Genomic DNA, 18,812 nt, shown 5'->3' with positions numbered 1-18,812 from the left:
CCTGGCATTCACGCCAAAGAGTTCAATCTTTGTCTCATCAAACCAGAGAATTTTGTTTCTCCTCATCTGAAAATTCTTCAGGTGCCTTTTGGCAAACGGCAGGCAGACTGCCATTTGTGTTTTTACTAAAGAGTGGCTTCCGTCTGGCCACTCTACCATACAGGCCTGATTGGTGGATTGCTGCAGAGATGGTTGTCTTTCTGGAAGGTTCTCCTCTCTCCACAGAGGAATGCTGCAGCTCTGACAGAGTGACCATCGGGTTCTTGGTCACCTCCCTGACTAAGGCCCTTCTTCCCCGATCACATAGTTTAGATGAACGGCCAGTTCTAGGAAGAGTCCTGGTGGATCCAAACTTTTTCCATTTATGGATGATGGAGGCCACTGTGCTCACTGGGACCTTTAAAGCACCAAAAATGTTTCTGTATCCTTCCCCAGATTTATGCCTCGAGACAGTCCTGTCTCGGATGTCTAATAACAATTCCGTTTGACTTCATGCTTGGTTTGTGCTCTGACATGCACTGACAACTGTGGGACCTTATATGTAGACAGATGTGTGTCTTTCCAAATCATGTCCAATCAACTGAATTTATCCCAGGTGGACTCCAATTAAGTTGCAGAAACATCTCAAAGATGATCGGTGGAAACAGGATGCACCTGAGCTCAATTTTGAGCTTCATGGCAAAGGCTGTGAATACTTATGCACATTTGATTTCTTAGCTTTTTTTAATAAATTTGAAAAAAAAAATCTAAAAACAAAACAAAACGTTTTTCACATTGTCATTATTGGGTATTGTGTGTAGAATTTTGAGGAAAAAAATAATAATTTCATCTATTTTGGACTAAAGCTGTAACATAACAAAATGTGGTAAAAGTGAAGTGCTGTGAATACTTCCCAGATGCACTGTACAACGTGAACAGTACACACTGCATGCACTTAATTACTTCTGTGCATAGTACAGAAGTACTAAGGCACAAATGGCATAAAGGTGCAAGTAAAAAGCAAGGATGGACAGACAGAAACAGACCAAGGGAGCGAGTGAGAGAGGAAGGTGCTAGAGGGGGATGTGCAGAACGCTGAAGCAGTAAATTGGCATTGTGTAGCAGGATACCACACATAGTTCTTTTGCTGCCTAGATCCACAATCATTCCCTGAATAGCAAAGTTTTTGTCTACCTCAGACTCAAAGCTCAGTTGTTCCACTTTTTACTCAAAAAGAGAGAAAAGAGAAGCAGCCAAATTGTCTTCTTTTTCAGTTGTCGGAAATTTTGTTAGGTTTATATGTAGACCTGAGGCTGCTTCTAGGGTATGCTACCTGTTTTTGTCCTTGAACAAGACACTTCATCTGTTTGGTGTCAGTCCAGCCAGCTGTAAATAGGTACTGGCCTTTGCTGATGAAGTAACCTGTGATGGACTGGCATATCGTCCATGGGGAATCATAGGCTGTGTTCCAATTCAGGGGATGCACCCTTCTAAGCCTGCATTTGTTAGTCACACATGTCATAAGTGGCACAACTAGGCTGTCCTATTGGAAAAGCTGATGGGAATGCGGTCGATGAATGCTGCCTTCTTTCCCCCAAAAAAGAAAGACACAACAGGTTACATGTTTCAGATCATTGTACTGTTATTTTTCCCTCAGACCAAATGTTTGGTAAATTAAAAAAAAAAGGACATTATCAATGTTTATACATCATTTTACTATATTATTGTATTCACTTTCCAATGTACAAGATACAGTATTTTAAATGCCTCTTGAAGGGGAAAAACACATATAAATCACACCAGACTATAAGTTACAACTTTTTGTTTTGTATTATCAGATCTTTAATTTGTGATTTGTGTGCAATTTTTCTTGCTGGTATTATGGTGGTTAAGCAGGTAAGTGCTCTTGTTTCCAATGCGGAAGGTTCCCAGTTCAAAGCCCCTGCCCATTCTCCATGAAATATGGACTTGCCTCAGGAAGGACATCTGGCATAAATCTTCTGGGAACCTTCTTGAATATACATAACCTTGCATAAAAAAACTCCCTTCGGCTGCTCACTTGTTTGCACTCGGGGTCGCCACAGCATATCCAAGGTGGATCTGCATGTTGAATTGGCACAGGTTTTACGCCGGATGCCCTTCCTGACGCAACTCCATTTCACATGGAGAAATGTGGCAGGGGTGGGATTTGAACCGGGAACCTTCTGCGCTGAAATCAAGCGCAACCTTGCATAATGTTCTTTTTTCCTTGGTTTTCGACCGCAGTGAAACTTAGTTTTTTTAGATTTTATACTTTTTTAGATTTTATGATTATCTATTAACTTTTTAAAATATGTCTTATTGTTTTAACTGTATGTTTTCGTGTACAGCACTTTGTGTCAGCTTTGGTTGTAGTAAAGTGCTTTATAAATAAAGGTGGCATTGTATAGTACGGTATATCCATGAATTTTTTTCTGACCTGCAAGCTAGCAGTCAGTCTTAAGAGTGAACACGTACAGTGAGCATCCGTCGGATTCTCATTTGCTATAACATGACGGAAAAACTTGAGTAAAGGTACTGCATCAAATTTTGCTAAAACCTTGGTGATAGTCAAGTGGAAACCATTCATAAGATTCAGCAGGCTTTTGACGATGATTCGATGAGCGTAATGCAAATAAGAGTGGTATAACTGCTTCAAATATGGGTGCACATCAGTGGAGAGCGAAGCATGTTCTGGTAGGCCATCCACAAGTCAAAATGACCAAGTGAGTATGGACATTGGTCATGGATGACCATCATGTCGCCATCAAAGACCTTGCAATTGTGGTGGGGATAAGCACAGATTCGGTACATTCCATTTTGATGGAGGATTTGGGCATGTGGAGAGTGTAAGCAAAATTTGTGCCAAAGCTGCTAACGTTGCAGCAGAAGCAACTGTATCTCTAAATCTTGTAGATCATGCTGGAATGCACAAACAGCCACCCCAACGTCCTGAACAACGTCATTACTGGTGATAAGACATGGGTTTAAGGATATGACCCGTAAACCAAATTTCAGTCAATGCAGTGGAAAAATCCAACATTACTAAGGTCAAAGAAAGCATGGCAGGTGCACAGCAATGTCAAAGGCATGTTGACTGTTTGACTCCTGTGGGGTGGTGTTATCGTGCGTATGCAACAGAAGGCCAAAATATTAATAAAGAGTATTATCAGGAGGTCCTAAGTTGCCTTCATGATGCTGTGTGCTGCAAACAACCATATCTGCAGGGATTAAAGCAAAAAAATTCAGATTTTCTTTTTTTTTTTTTGTACGGCCAAATCATAAGATGTTCACCATTTAGTTTTTCATAGAAATCCATTTAAGGAGACAGCTTATCTATACCTTTTACTTAATTCCATACCAAATAAAATCTATCAGGCTAAGTAAAAGAAGACTTTTGTGTGAGCTTTTATTTGTCAATTAAATTTTAATAAAACAATGTTTCAACAAAAAAGTCGTCTTGTTGAAAGATCCAGCCCCGGTGCAACATCAACTTTGTCACTGATTCTTGAACACTGTTCTCAGGAATCTGTTGACATTGACTGGAATTCATGTGACCTTCAACTTTAACAAGATTCCCAGTACCTGCACTGGTCACACAGCCACACAGCATGATGGAACCACCTCCAAATTTTACTGTAGGTAGCAAGTGTTTTTCTTGGAATGTTGTGTTCTTTTTCAGCCATGCATATCACCCCTTGTTATGTCCACCTTATTCCAAAATGAAGCTGGCTTGTCCAAATGTGCTTTAGCATACCTCAAGCAATTCTGTTTGTGGTGTGGTGTGTACGCAGAAAAGGCTTCCTCTACATTATAGCATCATACAGCATCTCTGTGCAAAGTGCGCTGTATAGTTGAACAATGCAGAGACACTATCTGCAGCAAGATCACATTGTAGGTCTTTGGAGCAGGTCTGTGGGTTGACTATGACTGTTCTCACTAGGGCTGGGTATCGAGAACCGGTTCTTTTCAAGTATCGTTAAGAAATTATTCGATCCACCAACATCAATAACCTTTTTCTCTTATCGGTCCTTCAGAGCAGCCGTTGTTTTTGAGGGTGTTTGTCAGGAAAATGATCATTCCTCTACATTGATTACAGACCCTTCAGCGGCTCTGTAATCAACCGCTGCTGCAGCACAACGCCACTTTAAAGCGTGAACCAATGAAGCAATGCTTCAATCCACTGGGTCGTTGGTTCTTTGATTCGCTGCTCTTTAAAAACAGCAAGTCCCTGTCTTTACCCCTCTCAAAGCCATAAAATATCGTGAGTCACTTTTGTGTGGCTTAAAGTCACTAAATGGGACTCTTGTCTTGTTGCAGGCAACAAACGAGAATCGTCCTCTGTTCCGTTGGCACAGCTCCAAATGCTGCGCGGCTCTCTGCTGAGACAGAGTCCACTCGGAATTATTAACTTCAAAACGAATTGCAGCTTTAAATAAAATGACACCTCTTACAAACTTTGTAATACAGACAAGAAACTACAATCGACTAAAACATTTTTTTTCCTCCCAAAATGAGACGTCCTGCATTCTTTATAAATTACATCCTGACATGCAGCACAGCCAGCTGTAAGAGCTCAGCTCAAACGTATGGAAAGACATTCATTCCAATAATGTCTGAAAGGAAATGCTTTTGACAATAACTACAGATTTTGTTTATTTCTATTTATGTACAGAAATCAAGGATCCACCATGTAGAGTTTATTATGTCCAAAGTTTAAGGATCCGGTGACCAATTTCATATTTATTTACTTTCAGACTCAATAAAATGTTGTTCAATTTCAGTTCAATTTCAATTTAATCGGCTTATAAAGCGCCAAATCACAACAAAAGCCGTCTCAAGGCGCCTCACATAGAATAGTTCAACATAAAAAATGTAAATAAATAAAAATTAAAAAATTCAAATACATAATTAAAAACAGAAGTAAAAGAATAAAACAGATAAAAATAAAAACTATTCATAAGAAAGAGAATAAAAATAGGCTTTAAGTCTTGACTTAAAAATGTCCACGGACTCCGACTGCCTCACGCTCACAGGAAGGCCGTTCCACAGAGTGGGTGCATGATAAGAAAAAGGTCTTTGACCCACTGACATAGAAAACCTGCAAAGCCTATGTTTAGTACACAAAAAATTCACTAGAGGCATCGATAAGGGAATCGATAAGGAATCGGATCGATAAGCGGAATCGATAATGGTATTGTTATCGATAAAATCTTATCGATACCCATCCCTAGTTCTCACCATCCTTCACTTCAGCTTATCTGAGATATTTCTTGGCCTGCCACTTTGGGGCTTAACTAGTACTGTGCCTGTGGTCTTCCATTTCCTCACTATGTCACTCACAGTGGAAACTGACAGCTGAAATCTCTGAGATAGCTTTTTGTATCCTTCCCCTAAACCATGATGTTGAACAATCTTTGTTTTCAGGTCATTTGAGAGTTGTGTAGAGGCTCCCATGCTGCCACTCATTAGAAGAGATGCAAAGAGGGGAAACATTTGCAAATGGCCACCTTAAATACCCTTTCTCATGATTGGATTCACTTGTGTAAGGAGGTCAAGGGTCAATGAGCTTACCAAACAAATTTTGTGTTCCAATAATTAGTGCTACATGTATTCAAATCAATCAAATGACAAGGGTGCCCAAATTTACGCACCTGCTCAATTTTGTTTAAATAATTATTACACATTTTCTGTAAATACTAGAAACTTCATTTCACTTCTCAAATATCAGTGTGTTCATCTGCTATATGATATATTTAACTTAAATTTCTGATCCAGACAACCAATGACTTATAAAGGAAAATCATGAAAATTATCAGGGGTGCCCAAACTTTTGCATACAACTGTATCTTTATGTTCCATGTCTGTGGCATGCATTCATCTTGTGAACTACACGTGAACATTGAGCAATCAAACCGAAAGCACCGTGTGTCCCTGCGAGTCAATGCATCCCACAGCTGCAGGGCACCGCTCACACATCTGAATGGGGTGTTATATCCATAATAAACCTCAGATCATAGATATATTGTCATGCCCTCTCATGGGTTACATAATGTATGTGAATTACAATGATCATCATAGCTGTATCAACACATGCAGCTGTGTGGCACTGCTGCCCCACAGTGAGTCATAGCCTTCCAGAGGCTCTGCGTGGAACAACACAGTGCAGCTGACCAAGGTGTCACAGCTGGAAAACACATATGGTGACATGTACACCATCTACCTCTGTAAAAACCATGACGATGCACCTGTGTTGGCAAGCCATCAGAACATAAATAAAAATTTAAAAATAAAAACTCACATTTGGAATGCCTCCAGCTGCATCTCATGGCGCAGGAGGAACACCAGCCAGACTGCGCCATGTGATTAAAGCCGTGTCATCCTATGACGCTGTGGCACGTCCACCACAAAAAATACATCCCATATGATGCACCTCCAGCCGCACAACGTGTGCCATCCAATCAGACAGCGTGATGCTCCGCTGCTTGTCAAGGCATGTAACATGCGATCGCAAAGTCCAGACAGTACGTCATGTGAGGCATTAACTGATTGGCAGGACACACACATGAACCACAGTGTGGTCATCTGATGGACATAATAACCTGAAGAGAGTTAAGCTGAGAGGATGTCATCATCTGATCGCTGTGCTGCCCGTGCCTTAGCGCACATCATTTGATCGCATTGCTGCCTGTATATGTGGCTGGATCATCTGACCGCGTTGCAGCGCTTGTGGGCAGCTGGATCATCTGATCACTTTGGTCCTCCTGTGTGGGCTCACATCATCTGATCATTTCGGTGCATGTGGGTGAGCCTGTCTGGACAGCGGAGCATCTGGCTGTCCGGTAAACAGCTGGGGCCTCATGTACAAAGCATGCGTACATGCAAAAACCTGGTGTACACCCGTCTCCACGTCCACATGCAGATGTATCAAAAGTGACTTGAGCGTGGAAATGTGCGGTGCGTCACGCAAAAATCCAGGCTGGCATACGCACGTTTCTACAGCTATTGTACTCTCCAACATTTATAGGTGACGCACAGAAATGTTAATAGTGTGAAAACAAGAAGTCATCAGAGTGATGTGCACACCAGAGACATACTGATGAACATTTAACACATCCACGTGTTTGCAATTATATGTGTGGATATAAAAGGACGCGCAAAGTGATGCGTAAAATGACACTAACAGTGGCGTTGTTAGAGGACCTTGCAAATGGTGCAGTCTGACGTGAGCGTGTATTCAGAAAATGCAAGGATTTACTTCCAAATAAGGATAATTGGTTCATAAACCGATTTTGATTATCAAGGCCACTGTGACTGGAGGTGCGCACAGAACTGCGGCAGGTCCAGAGCGCAATACGGCGACGAGCCAGGGGTTGTCATTCCAGCGTGAGCTGGCTGATCGGTCAGGCGTGTGCCAGTCAACCTTGCGCCGAGCCGCAATCTTCCAAATGTCATGATGTACATTCCAACATGACAGCACATTTTGCAGTGAGAGCTGGTTTCCTGAATGCAATTGGAGCTACTGACTGCACACATTTTGCTATAAAGATGCCATCACATGATTTTTTTTCTGTTACTAGCAAACATTTTCATTTCACCAATGTGCATTAGGCTGCACATTGCGCGATTGGGGGCGGGGCGCTTGTGTTTAAATAGCTTATTTGTGTAATTGTTCTGAACAAAAACCAGAGTGGGCACATTTGGGGACGTGCGCATTCAAATATGTAATTATTATGATTATTATTAATGTCTTTTTTTTATTTTTGCTTGATGGAGAGCTGCAGAGCTTCTTAACAGGCTTCCTGTGTTTTTGTCAATAAATGTGTAAGTTGTGAATGGTCAGCAGAGGTGCACCTCACCTTTTTTAATGTCAGTGTGCACGCTGTTCTGCGTGTTCGCCTCACACACTCATGCTCCATAGCTCCCACAAACATTTTTCCAGTTTCATGATTAATCGTTTAACAGCGCACTGAATAAACTGTCCAGTCATCTATAGTAGAATTTCTTTTCTGTGCTTATGTTATCTGATGTGACGTTGTGAGGAATCCCTGCTCAATGGCCTGATTTACATAAAATTGCATATTTAAATGGAGTATGGCCAGGGAGTAGTTTGTTTCCATGCTCAGTTCCATGTTCAGTGGGATGTACAAATGGGACGTGCGTGAATTCATGCCTACGCACACTTTCATACATCTGAATACATCTGTGCTTACTCCAGATTCAGGGTTTTGGCGTATGCCATGTTTTAATAGAAAGTCCACGCAAGTCTTTGTACATGAGGCCCCTGATGTCCTGGAGAGAGACAATGAGAGAGAGGGAGAGTGCATGTGACGGATTTAGTCCTTCCTCACATATATGGATCTGAACACATGACATATTACTCAAAATACATATTGTGTCACCAGCTGATATACAGCCAGGAAATGATGGCATTTGTAATAATGTTGCGGTGATGACAATTGCACCCTGTAGCTACTGCGGAGGTCCATTCTGGCTGGATATGATGTGGCCTGCTTCGAATTCACCCCCGACCACGATCAGATGCTGTTCGGGTGTTGTCTCGAACATTTAAAATGCAGTCAGATTGCAGTCAGACTGCACTTCGAATGGCGTTCATCATTTTCCACCTCAAATGCATCTCAACAGTACAGAGCATGTGCTCTACATTTGGGCTGACCGTACCACTGTGTCTGACTGTATAGACTGCTGTCAGAATATTGTCCGACTTTTCGACTGCTCCTCAACACTTCCCGAATGTTGGTGTGACGGGGGTAATATTCTTACTGCATTGTGACAGGTAGTCGTACTGTGTTCCACCTACATTAGAACCGGGTTTGGGAGCTATTATACATGACGTGTAGGGATCATTCGAGGTGGGTCGGGGCACATTCTGAGTATTCGGACAGCATTCTTATGCATTTCTTATTCCCTCCCAGATGTGGTACGAATTGAGTTTTTTTTCCCCCCATTCGGCCTGATTCGGCTTCATTCGTGCTCATTCTTCCTCAGTGTGACAGGGCCCTTAGGGACAGTGGCGCTAACAAAAAGACAGGAGGCAGAGCTGAAGATGTTGCAATTCTCGTTGGGAGGGACAAAGATGGACAGGATTATGAATGAACATATCAGAGGGGCAGCAGAAGTTGGAAGATTTGGAGACAAAGCCAGAGAAGTGAGACTGAGATGGTTTGGACATGTGCAAAGGAGGAAGCCAGGGTATGTGGGGAGAAGGATGCTGAGGATGTAGTTCCCATGGAGGAGGAGAAGAGGGAGGCCAAAGAAGAGGTTTATGGATGTGCTGAGGGAGGACATGCAGGTGGTTGGTGTGACAGAGAAAGATGCAGGGGACAGGATGGAAACTATTGATCTGCTGTGGCGACCCCAACGGGAGCAGCCAAAAGAAGAAGATGGCCATGCTGTTTGAATTTCTTAATGAATGACATAAATTTATTCAGTGACATAAGACATAATCAGTGACTTGGACTGTGAAAATAAAACAATTGTGCATAAAAATTGCTGTCAGTTTTAATGGTTAATGTACATAATATTTTTGTTAAGCCCCTTGAATTAAAGATGAAAGCGTCCACATCAGTCACATCTTGATCATTTCTTTTCAACGCCATCGTAGTGGTGAAGAGAGTTAGAATTCCAAAAATAATGCCACTGTCCAAAGACCTACAAATCTGGCTGTAGTAACCATAGGCGTATCTAACAATTTCCTTGAAACAGTCATTCTAAATTTGCCCTATATATAAGCATTAGCAGTGTACCTGGATGATGGCCCAGTGTGAGATTTCATAGACATTTGCGATTGTTTCATCTCTGATAGTACGGGTAGAATGTTAGTGAGTGAGAGTAAAGGCAACTTTAATCCTGCTCACTGAACTTGGATCTTGACTGATGAATACTTTTATCAATTTAACATTAGGAGTAATGTATGCTAAGTATTCAGACACTGCAGGAAGGAAGGAAGGGGGACATTTAATTTGGAAGGCCCATAGGTATTTCCCCTGTCCCGCCCTCACTGGCACAATGATTTGGCTGCCATGGTTACTGTTACTTAGTAACAGGTCAGGCATCATTTGGATAGGCACCCACATACACACATCTGACTCATTTTATCTAAATTGATTCAATTTGTCATTGGCTGAGCCTCAAACATTCCAACAAGCTAGGTCCAAATCAGAAAAAAATTAAAGTGAGATTTATTACATGAAAGAAATTAAATAATCAACATACAAACCTAATTAACAACCCCCCACAAACCTAATTTGCCTGGTGGTGTACTGCCTGCCACATAACACAAAACAGTCGCCAATATATAGTGGGTTGCAAAAGTATTCAGCCCCTTGGTATTTCATGCATTTTAATTTGTTTATGGGATTTCAAATCCAAAAAGTGAATCAAGCTTCTCAATATAAAAATTTCTAAAATTATCTTCCTTAGACTCAAACTGAAAGTAAATCTCTACAACTTGAATTAAAAATATAATTATAAATTAATTAAAAATGATGACAACCCAGAAGAAGTTCTAGGCTTCTGTGGCTGTGATTGGAGAAATTATGCATAGTGCATGTTTTGCATTTTGTATCGCCAGTAACACAGCTTCATGATGAAGAGGTACAGAGGAGGGTTTTCTTAAAAAGAAGGTCTGAAAGTTCAGCTACAATTTGCCAGAAGGTACATCTGAGATGCAAGCCTAGATTTAATGTTTTGGTGAAAGAAAATCCTTGTTTCATAAGTGATGTAAATAAAGTTCAAGACATATTCAGTGACTTGGAAATGTTCATGTATCCATCCCCTGACCTGTCTGAAGAAAACTGGCAATTAAACTGATTATTTACAGGTGTTATACCAAAGGGACTGATTACTTATGCAACCCATCATCTTAGCTTTTATATTTTTAATTCATTTATATCAAGTTGTACAGATTTGTTTTCAGTTTTGGTCTAAGGAAGATAATTTTAGAAATTTTTATATTGAGAAGCCTGTTTTGCTTTTTGTATTTGAAATGCCATAAACAAATTAAAATGTGTGAAATACCAAGGGGCTCAGTACTTTTGCAACCCACTGTAATAGCAATAATAATAATAATAATAATAATAATAATAACAGCAAAAACTGATTTAATACAACCTCATTTTCTTATAAACTGCAGGAAACCACCTAAAAGAATTGGGTAATTTTATCTCCTACAACAAACCAGGTAGTTTTCAAGGTGAAAAATTGCCAGATATTTTAATATTTAAATTCATTAATATATATTAGCTTTTTAGTAGCGCTTCTTCCTTTCTGCACAGTAATATATGCTAAAAAAAAGTTGAAATAACTATGATGACACTTAGCGATTAGCTGTATAATAGTCGCATATCGATAGTCCCAGATTAGAAATTTTAAATGGGGGATGCAAGGGCCAGGAGATAGGTGGCAGTGAGAAGGTACTTTGGACAAAACCTTTTATCCCAAAAAAGGATGATGACTCATCTCAAGTCTGATGGCTAAAATAGACTGATGCTGGCCTTCCCACTGCAAATCGCTCACATCGGCATTGGTGAATGTCATTGATTATTATTAGGCCAAACCATTTCCTGTCTCACTCTAATTCAGGCCTAGACAGAGCCTAAAGCCAAACAATGGATGACAGGTGGGAATTTAAAAAAAAAAAAAAGAGCGAAAGACAAGTTTTTAAAAAGCATCGAGTGCACTGTACTGTACATAATACACAACCACTTGCATTTGTAAAAGGTTTCTATCGATCTGGCTGATCTTATTAGCCACTGAGTGGCACATCAAAGCCTCTGCAGGAACACTCAGCCTGTCACCCAATCAGGTGTGAGAAAACAGCGGCCCCTCCACGCCGTCCCTTCTAACTCTCACAGGGCCCTGAAAAGCTCCAGTTACATCATCACATAATCTAGAGAAGGTGAATGTTCCCAGACACACAAAGATGTGCACACACAGTGGTAATTAAGATCAGTTACCATGGAGATGGGGAGAATTAAAGAAGTTGTTAAAATGGATTGATTTTGTGCATGCGTGTGTGTGTGTGGCCTTGTTGCACTCTGTGACCATGGGTATGGATCAGAGGGCAGAGGCAGAGCAGCAATACTCTACTGAGATAAAGTTACAATCTCACAGCACAGCTGACACAAAGATTTACATAACACAAGAGTGAAACAAACTGCTCGATTCATTTTTTCACCAGCTAGTGACCAGCGATGAACAAAAGTGTAGCATCAAAATGTCATACAGCCAGTCATACATCATTTAAGCTATAGTATTTATATACTGATGGCTAATGAATTCTAATATGAGCCTTAATTTTCATTATGACTGCATCATTGCTGAAATATTTACAGCTGTTCGGCACTCAGTCACATTTTATGGCATCTCTGTAAACTCAGTGAGTGTGCCTTATACACCTTCCTCCAAAACTCAAAAGCATGTCTGGAAAAAACCTGAGGTTTGTAATCAAGTTTACACACACTCGATGGCTACATGTATTATATATTGGTTGGAGTAAATATTTTGTGATAAAATACCTGAATCAACAAACTGGTCAATCATCTCTACACATCTCCAGTAATTCACAAATAAAATATGCTTATTTTAAACACACACACACACATACACACACACACACACACACACTAAAGTTGCAACTACCTCTCCTTGAAGATATTCTACCATTGTGTGATGTTTCACTGAAACACACAAAATGGTTTAGGAGCTTAAAAAAACTCCTGTACAGACGGACATACATGGTAATACTTAGGTTTTATCATGCTCTAGTCTCGTCCATGAATACAGACGCACTGTGCAGAATCAACAACAAATATCATTATAACACCCATAGGTACAAGATTGCAATGATCTGGATTAGTGGTTCCCAATTCTGGCCCTCAGAGCCCCGTAACCTGGACATTTTTGCTCACCCTGCTCTGACAAAAGCTAATTAACTCATATAGGTGTCTGTAATCTCTTGATTGGCAGAGCACACCTGACAGACATTCGCCTTGTGGAAGAGCAGGAAGAGATGGAAAATGTGCAGGTTAGGGGGTCCCCGCGGACCACGGATGGGAACCACTGGTCTAGATGAAACTCCATGCAGAAATGCATGAACACACGGACAGGGTGATGGCCACATACCAAAACCTTTTGTTTACTTTGTTTGTTTAGGCTATAAAAAACACTCAAACATACAATTTGTTTATAACTGTCCAGCTTTAAGAGAGTGCTCCATCACCCATGACCTAAAAGGCTGTTCACCATGGAGGAAGTCATTCATGCAATATCAACATTTTTTTTAAGGGCTTAGCCATTATCCCAGTAATTAACTGTAAACTTCTGTGGATCATGTTTATGTTAATTTGGGGTTAATGACTTCCTCCTTGGTCAACAGCATTTTCAGCCATGGTGATGCATGGCTCACTTAATGTCATATTTATATCTGATCCTGACAAATATATAAGTCATGTTTAGTTTTTCACTTGTCAGTCTGTTTCTGCAATATAGATTTTGAAACAATGTATATTAAAAATGCTGCATTCTTATCTGTAGCCAGAAGATAGTAATGTTTACAAGTGACAAGATGCTCCTGTATACTGGTTTTAAAGCAATACTGTGACTCACACAGTAAATTTTGTCGAGTAAAATATACTCTGCCGGGATAACATTTGGTCCCAGTCTAAATAGAGTAAAATACACTCTGTATTTAACAATCTGTATACAACTGAAATAAGCTCTACCATCTTGTCAAATCAAGTGTTTCTACTCCAGTAAGTGTTGATTTTACACTGTGATCGAGTTGATTTAGCACTGTGATAGAGTATATTTAACTCTATTCGGACTGGGACCAAATGTTATCCCAGAAGAGTAAATTTTACTCTGCAAAATTTACTGTGCAGTTTGGAAGAAAAGGTGGCAGAAATGCACCATTAAGCTGGATGTCAACTATGGTGATGATGATGATGATGATGAAGAATGTGATTCACCTTGGAGAATGTTAAATTAATAAATGATGCTCTCAAACTGAAAGACCACACTCAAATAAAATTAAGAAATAAACTAATCATCATACTACAGCCAGAAGAGCAACATGGAGGACAGCTAAGCTAAGGTAAGGCAAACTATACTGTTTTAAAATTATATGGGAGTTTTAAAATATGTAATTACATTTAATGAAGTCAATCTGCACGTTTCGCTCTGAACACACATTTGTGTCTTTTCAGTGGAGACTATAAGCAGGTCACTCTAGAGTTCTTGTCTTATAAAATAACATTAATTGGGCACCGCAGTCTCATTTGAGGGCAGGTGCTAAAGGGGTAAAATATGACGCATATGACGTAATTTCTCTACTTCCAGGGGAAAAAAAACACGGCATTTTCTCAGAGGTTTTTGGCAAATTACACGTAAACAAAGTGAAAATGCAAAGAAAAAGTGACAATGCAGTGGGAAAGTGGACATGTGTTGCATTTTTTTTATCAATCAATCAATCAATCAATTTTTTTTTTATATAGCGCCAAATCACAACAAACAGTTGCCCCAAGGCGCTTTATATTGTAAGGCAAGGCCATACAATAATTATGTAAAACCCCAACGGTCAAAACGACCCCCTGTGAGCAAGCACTTGGCTACAGTGGGAAGGAAAAACTCCCTTTTAACAGGAAGAAACCTCCAGCAGAACCAGGCTCAGGGAGGGGCAGTCCTCTGCTGGGACTGGTTGGGGCTGAGGGAGAGAACCAGGAAAAAGACATGCTGTGGAGGGGAGCAGAGATCGATCACTAATGATTAAATGCAGAGTGGTGCATACATAGCAAAAAGAGAAAGAAACAGTGCATCATGGGAACCCCCCAGCAGTCTACGTCTATAGCAGCATAACTAAGGGATGGTTCAGGGTCACCTGATCCAGCCCTAACTATAAGCTTTAGCAAAAAGGAAAGTTTTAAGCCTAATCTTAAAAGTAGAGAGGGTGTCTGTCTCCCTGATCTGAATTGGGAGCTGGTTCCACAGGAGAGGAGCCTGAAAGCTGAAGGCTCTGCCTCCCATTCTACTCTTACAAACCCTAGGAACTACAAGTAAGCCTGCAGTCTGAGAGTGAAGCGCTCTATTGGGGTGATATGGTACTACGAGGTCCCTAAGATAAGATGGGACCTGATTATTTTATGACCCAGAGCTCAAAAATGTCGAGGCGGTTTTGCGAGCGCGACAACACAGCTACTCTGGTTAGCTGTGTAGGCTAACACTTACCGACACGACGTCTCCCATTCACCTCGTCCTCCCTTCTCCACTGGGAACGGAAAAAAACCCACTTTTCGGACTGCTTTGGTGATTGCAGCCAAAAACAAAACAGTACACTATTTATCCATGCAAAGTTATGCTGTGTATACGAGGTCTCTTAGATAATAAACCGACCCTTTTATTTATTTTTTTAACTATATGGATTTGAATGACATGCGATTACACCAATCATGCTTGAACCCTCGTGCGCATGTGTGAGTTTTTTCACGCGTGTCGGTGACGTCATTTCCCTGTGGGCAGGCCTTGAGTGAGATGTGGTCCCGCCCTCTTGGCTGAATTCCTTTGTTTCACACGCTGCTCGAGACGGCGCGCGTTGCTTTATCAAAATTTTTTCTGGACCTGTGAGGAATATCCGAGTGGACACTATTCGAGAAATTAAGCTGGTTTTCTGTGAAAAGTTTAACGACTGATGAGAGATTATGGGGTGTTTCTGTCGGTGTAAGGACTTCCCACGGAGCGGGACGTCGCGCAGCGCTTCCAGGCACCGTCGTCGGCATGTTTCGAGCTGAAATCATCCTAATTTAAGGCTTAATTCACCCAGGACATCGTGAGAGAACAGAGAAGATTCAGAAGAGGCCGGCATGAAGAATTTATGCGGACATTCCACTGTTTAAGGACATTTTTTTAATGAAAGACGTACGCGCAAATTCGCAGAGTCGTTTCCGTGACGACTCGGCAAATCTGTGTGCGCCGCGACAGGAAAAACACCTCCGTGTTGAAAACCATTTGTAGAATTCAGGCGGCTTTTAATGGCTTTCAACAAGTGAGTAACTGAGAAATTGTTTAACAGCTTGGGCATGTTCCAACTTGCCCGTTAAGATTTCCAACGGAGGTGTTTTTCCTGCCACGACCCCCCGCGGTCGGGTCCAGCCCGACATGCGACTCTGCCCGCACGTTCTTTCATTACAAAATGACCGTTAACAATGGAATGTCCGAATAAACTCCTCATGCCGACTTCTTCTGAAAGTTCTCTGTTCTCTGACGACTTACTGCGTCAACAGAGCCTGAAATGTGGAAGTTTTCAACTTGAAACGGCGAGACGCTGCCGCCTCGAAGCGCAGATCGCCGTCAGGCGCCGTGGACCGTCCTTAAAGCGACACTACCAGACCAAAATCTCTCATCAGCCGTTAAAATTTTTACCGAAAACCAGCTGAATTTATTGAATGGTGTCCACTCAGTTGTGCCTTACAGTTTTGAAAAAAATTTTATCAAACAAAGCAACAGTCTCTGAGCCATTCCTAAACAATGAAAAAAATCGATGAGCGGGTGGACGACTCCTCACTCAAAGACTGCCCACAGGCGAATGACGGAACCGACAGGTGTGAAAAAACTCTCGCATGCCCACGAGGGTTCAAGCATGTCTGATGTAATCACACGTGATTCAAATCCATATGGTTTTTGAAAAAAATAATAAGGTCGGATACTTTTCTAATAGACCTCGTATACTGCACAACGGGAACGGCCGTCCGCATAAGTAGTAAAATCCCGCAATATCACACAGGGTTCCAACAAGACTGCATTAGCTTCAACTCACCAGCACAGTGTTTGCATAATTTTCTTCTTGTATTAAGTAGTAATAGTACCATGTGACTGATAGACCAGTGCAATTTACATATGTTGTTTCCTCTTCATTTTTTTGGGGGGGGGGGGGGGGGGGGGGGGGGCTGCAGATGCAACTACAATTTCTGTTGTGACTTATAGTCGGAGGTACTGGTGGACATTTAGAACAAAGGTTTCTTAATCTCTGTGTGCTAATTTGTGCCTCCCTCCTCAAAAACATACAACCAGTCCAAAAATAGTTGGACAGTGGCAAATTTTATAATTTGGACTTTTCTTGACAAACCACTGAACCTCTTGCACAGCTCACACTATCATCCTTTGCTGTGTAGAGGAGGTTACAGTAGGCACTCTGTACACCAACACAACAGAGCTAAGATGAAACTTTCAAAAGTTCTTGTAGTGTCAGCTGTCAGCTTTACTTCAAGAGATGTAACAAAAATAACACATTAACCAATTGGGAATTACAGCCAGTACACAGTCCCTCCATTTTCAGAGCCCATATACCAGGGGTGGCCAAGTTCGGTCCTCAAGAGCTTGGCCACCCCTGCCATATACAATTGGACAAATGAAACATGAGAGGTATTGTTTCTACAAGTCATCACTTTTACAGCCCATTTTCTTTAGCCAAATCAGAGGATAGACACATGAACACTGTCAACTTGCTGAATCCATTCTGAAAGCCACCAAGATGTCTATGTCAGTTCTTATGGAATTATCATTTTCTGTGGACGCAACTGGAGAAACTGTGCCCAGTGCCACTTTTGTGTGTTGCATCACCATAGTTTCATGGTTCGAAAAGATTGAATAGAGGAAGATTTTCATACAAGAAACAGATCAAAGCCTGTCATGTAGCAGAAATTCCATGTCCTCTTTGTAAAAAAATACTTCTCCATTTCACTTTATAATGAAGCTGTTGTGTGGGCCACTGAAGAGGAGGTACTGCTGGCCCACCACCACCAGAGGGCGCCCTGCCTGAAGTGCGGGCTTCAGGCACGAGAGGGCGCTGCTGCCTTTCAGGAACAGCCGGGGTGACAGCTGTCACTCGTCAACTATGACAGCTGTCACCAATCTCCTGGTCATCAACCACACACACAAAAGCCGGACGACATCTCCACCTCGTCGCCGAGATATCGTTTGCCTTTGGAGGTAAAACTCTCAGCCGTGTTCAGTAGGTGCTACTGGTATTGTTATTGTGTTCCTGTTTTGGAGGTGGAGGTGTCTTACCCACCATTAAGGAACTGTCGCTGCTTGTACACACACCCACACATAACTGTTTCTGCTTCCTGCCAGCAGTACCAGGTCCGACAGCCGGAGACGGTGGCCACCTGGGGACTCGGAACTTGGCGGCTCCAGTATTCTCCGGGTTCGGTGGCAGTGGAAATCGTGTGGGATCCAGCTCTTCTCTGGACGGACGTCTTCTATCCTCGAGCCTGCCCACATGTCACCTTAGTACATTTGACTCTGTCCAAATTCTGTATTTGTCTGTATTTCGTTGTGCACGCTTCACAACAGTAAAGTGTTGTATTTTGGGCTCATCTATTGTTCGTTCATTTACGCCCCCTGTTGTGGGTCCGTGTCATTACACTTTCACAACAGAAGCTGTATAACTGCTGCCCTGGAATAGACTGGCATCCTGTCCAGAGTATACTCTGACTCATTCCCTATGACTGCTTGGATAGGCTCAAGCCCCCCACCCCACCCATGACTTTTGATTGGTAAGCAGGCAGAGAATATGAATGAATGAATGAATGAACTGCTCAACATTGAAAAATGTATTTTTCTAAATTTGTTAGCTCTATACCTTTATCCATATTCACCTTAAAATGCAACTTTCACAGTTTTGTGTAAATTTGTTTAAATAGACATTAAAAAATTGCATGTTAAATTTGTATAATTACCTTGACTGCAGTAGATTCAATAAATATAAGTTCCCAGGAAATTTTATTCCCCTCTCAAAA

At 41.4% G+C, this 18,812-nt stretch overlaps 1 protein-coding gene across 7 annotated transcripts in view; it reads right to left on the bottom strand.

Moving 5' to 3' along the window:
- The window catches only part of aopep (aminopeptidase O (putative)), a 277,707-nt gene that overhangs the window by 137,044 nt on the left and 121,851 nt on the right, over positions 1-18,812 (bottom strand). The window contains exon 12 of one of the 7 annotated variants that reach the window (XM_034170529.1): positions 17,073-17,203. The exons of the other annotated variants lie outside the window; for them this stretch is intronic. Within the exon in view, the coding sequence (XP_034026420.1) occupies positions 17,111-17,203 (93 nt within the window). The 3' untranslated portion in view covers positions 17,073-17,110. Of the gene's footprint in view, positions 1-17,072; positions 17,204-18,812 lie in introns of those variants that run through there. 7 annotated transcript variants of the gene reach the window in all.

This window comes from Thalassophryne amazonica, chromosome 5 (genome assembly GCF_902500255.1).
Source record: "Thalassophryne amazonica chromosome 5, fThaAma1.1, whole genome shotgun sequence".
Taxonomy (NCBI): domain Eukaryota; kingdom Metazoa; phylum Chordata; class Actinopteri; order Batrachoidiformes; family Batrachoididae; genus Thalassophryne; species Thalassophryne amazonica.
The sequence above is the reverse complement of the archived record's forward strand: the minus strand, read 5'-3'. Positions and strand labels throughout refer to the sequence as shown.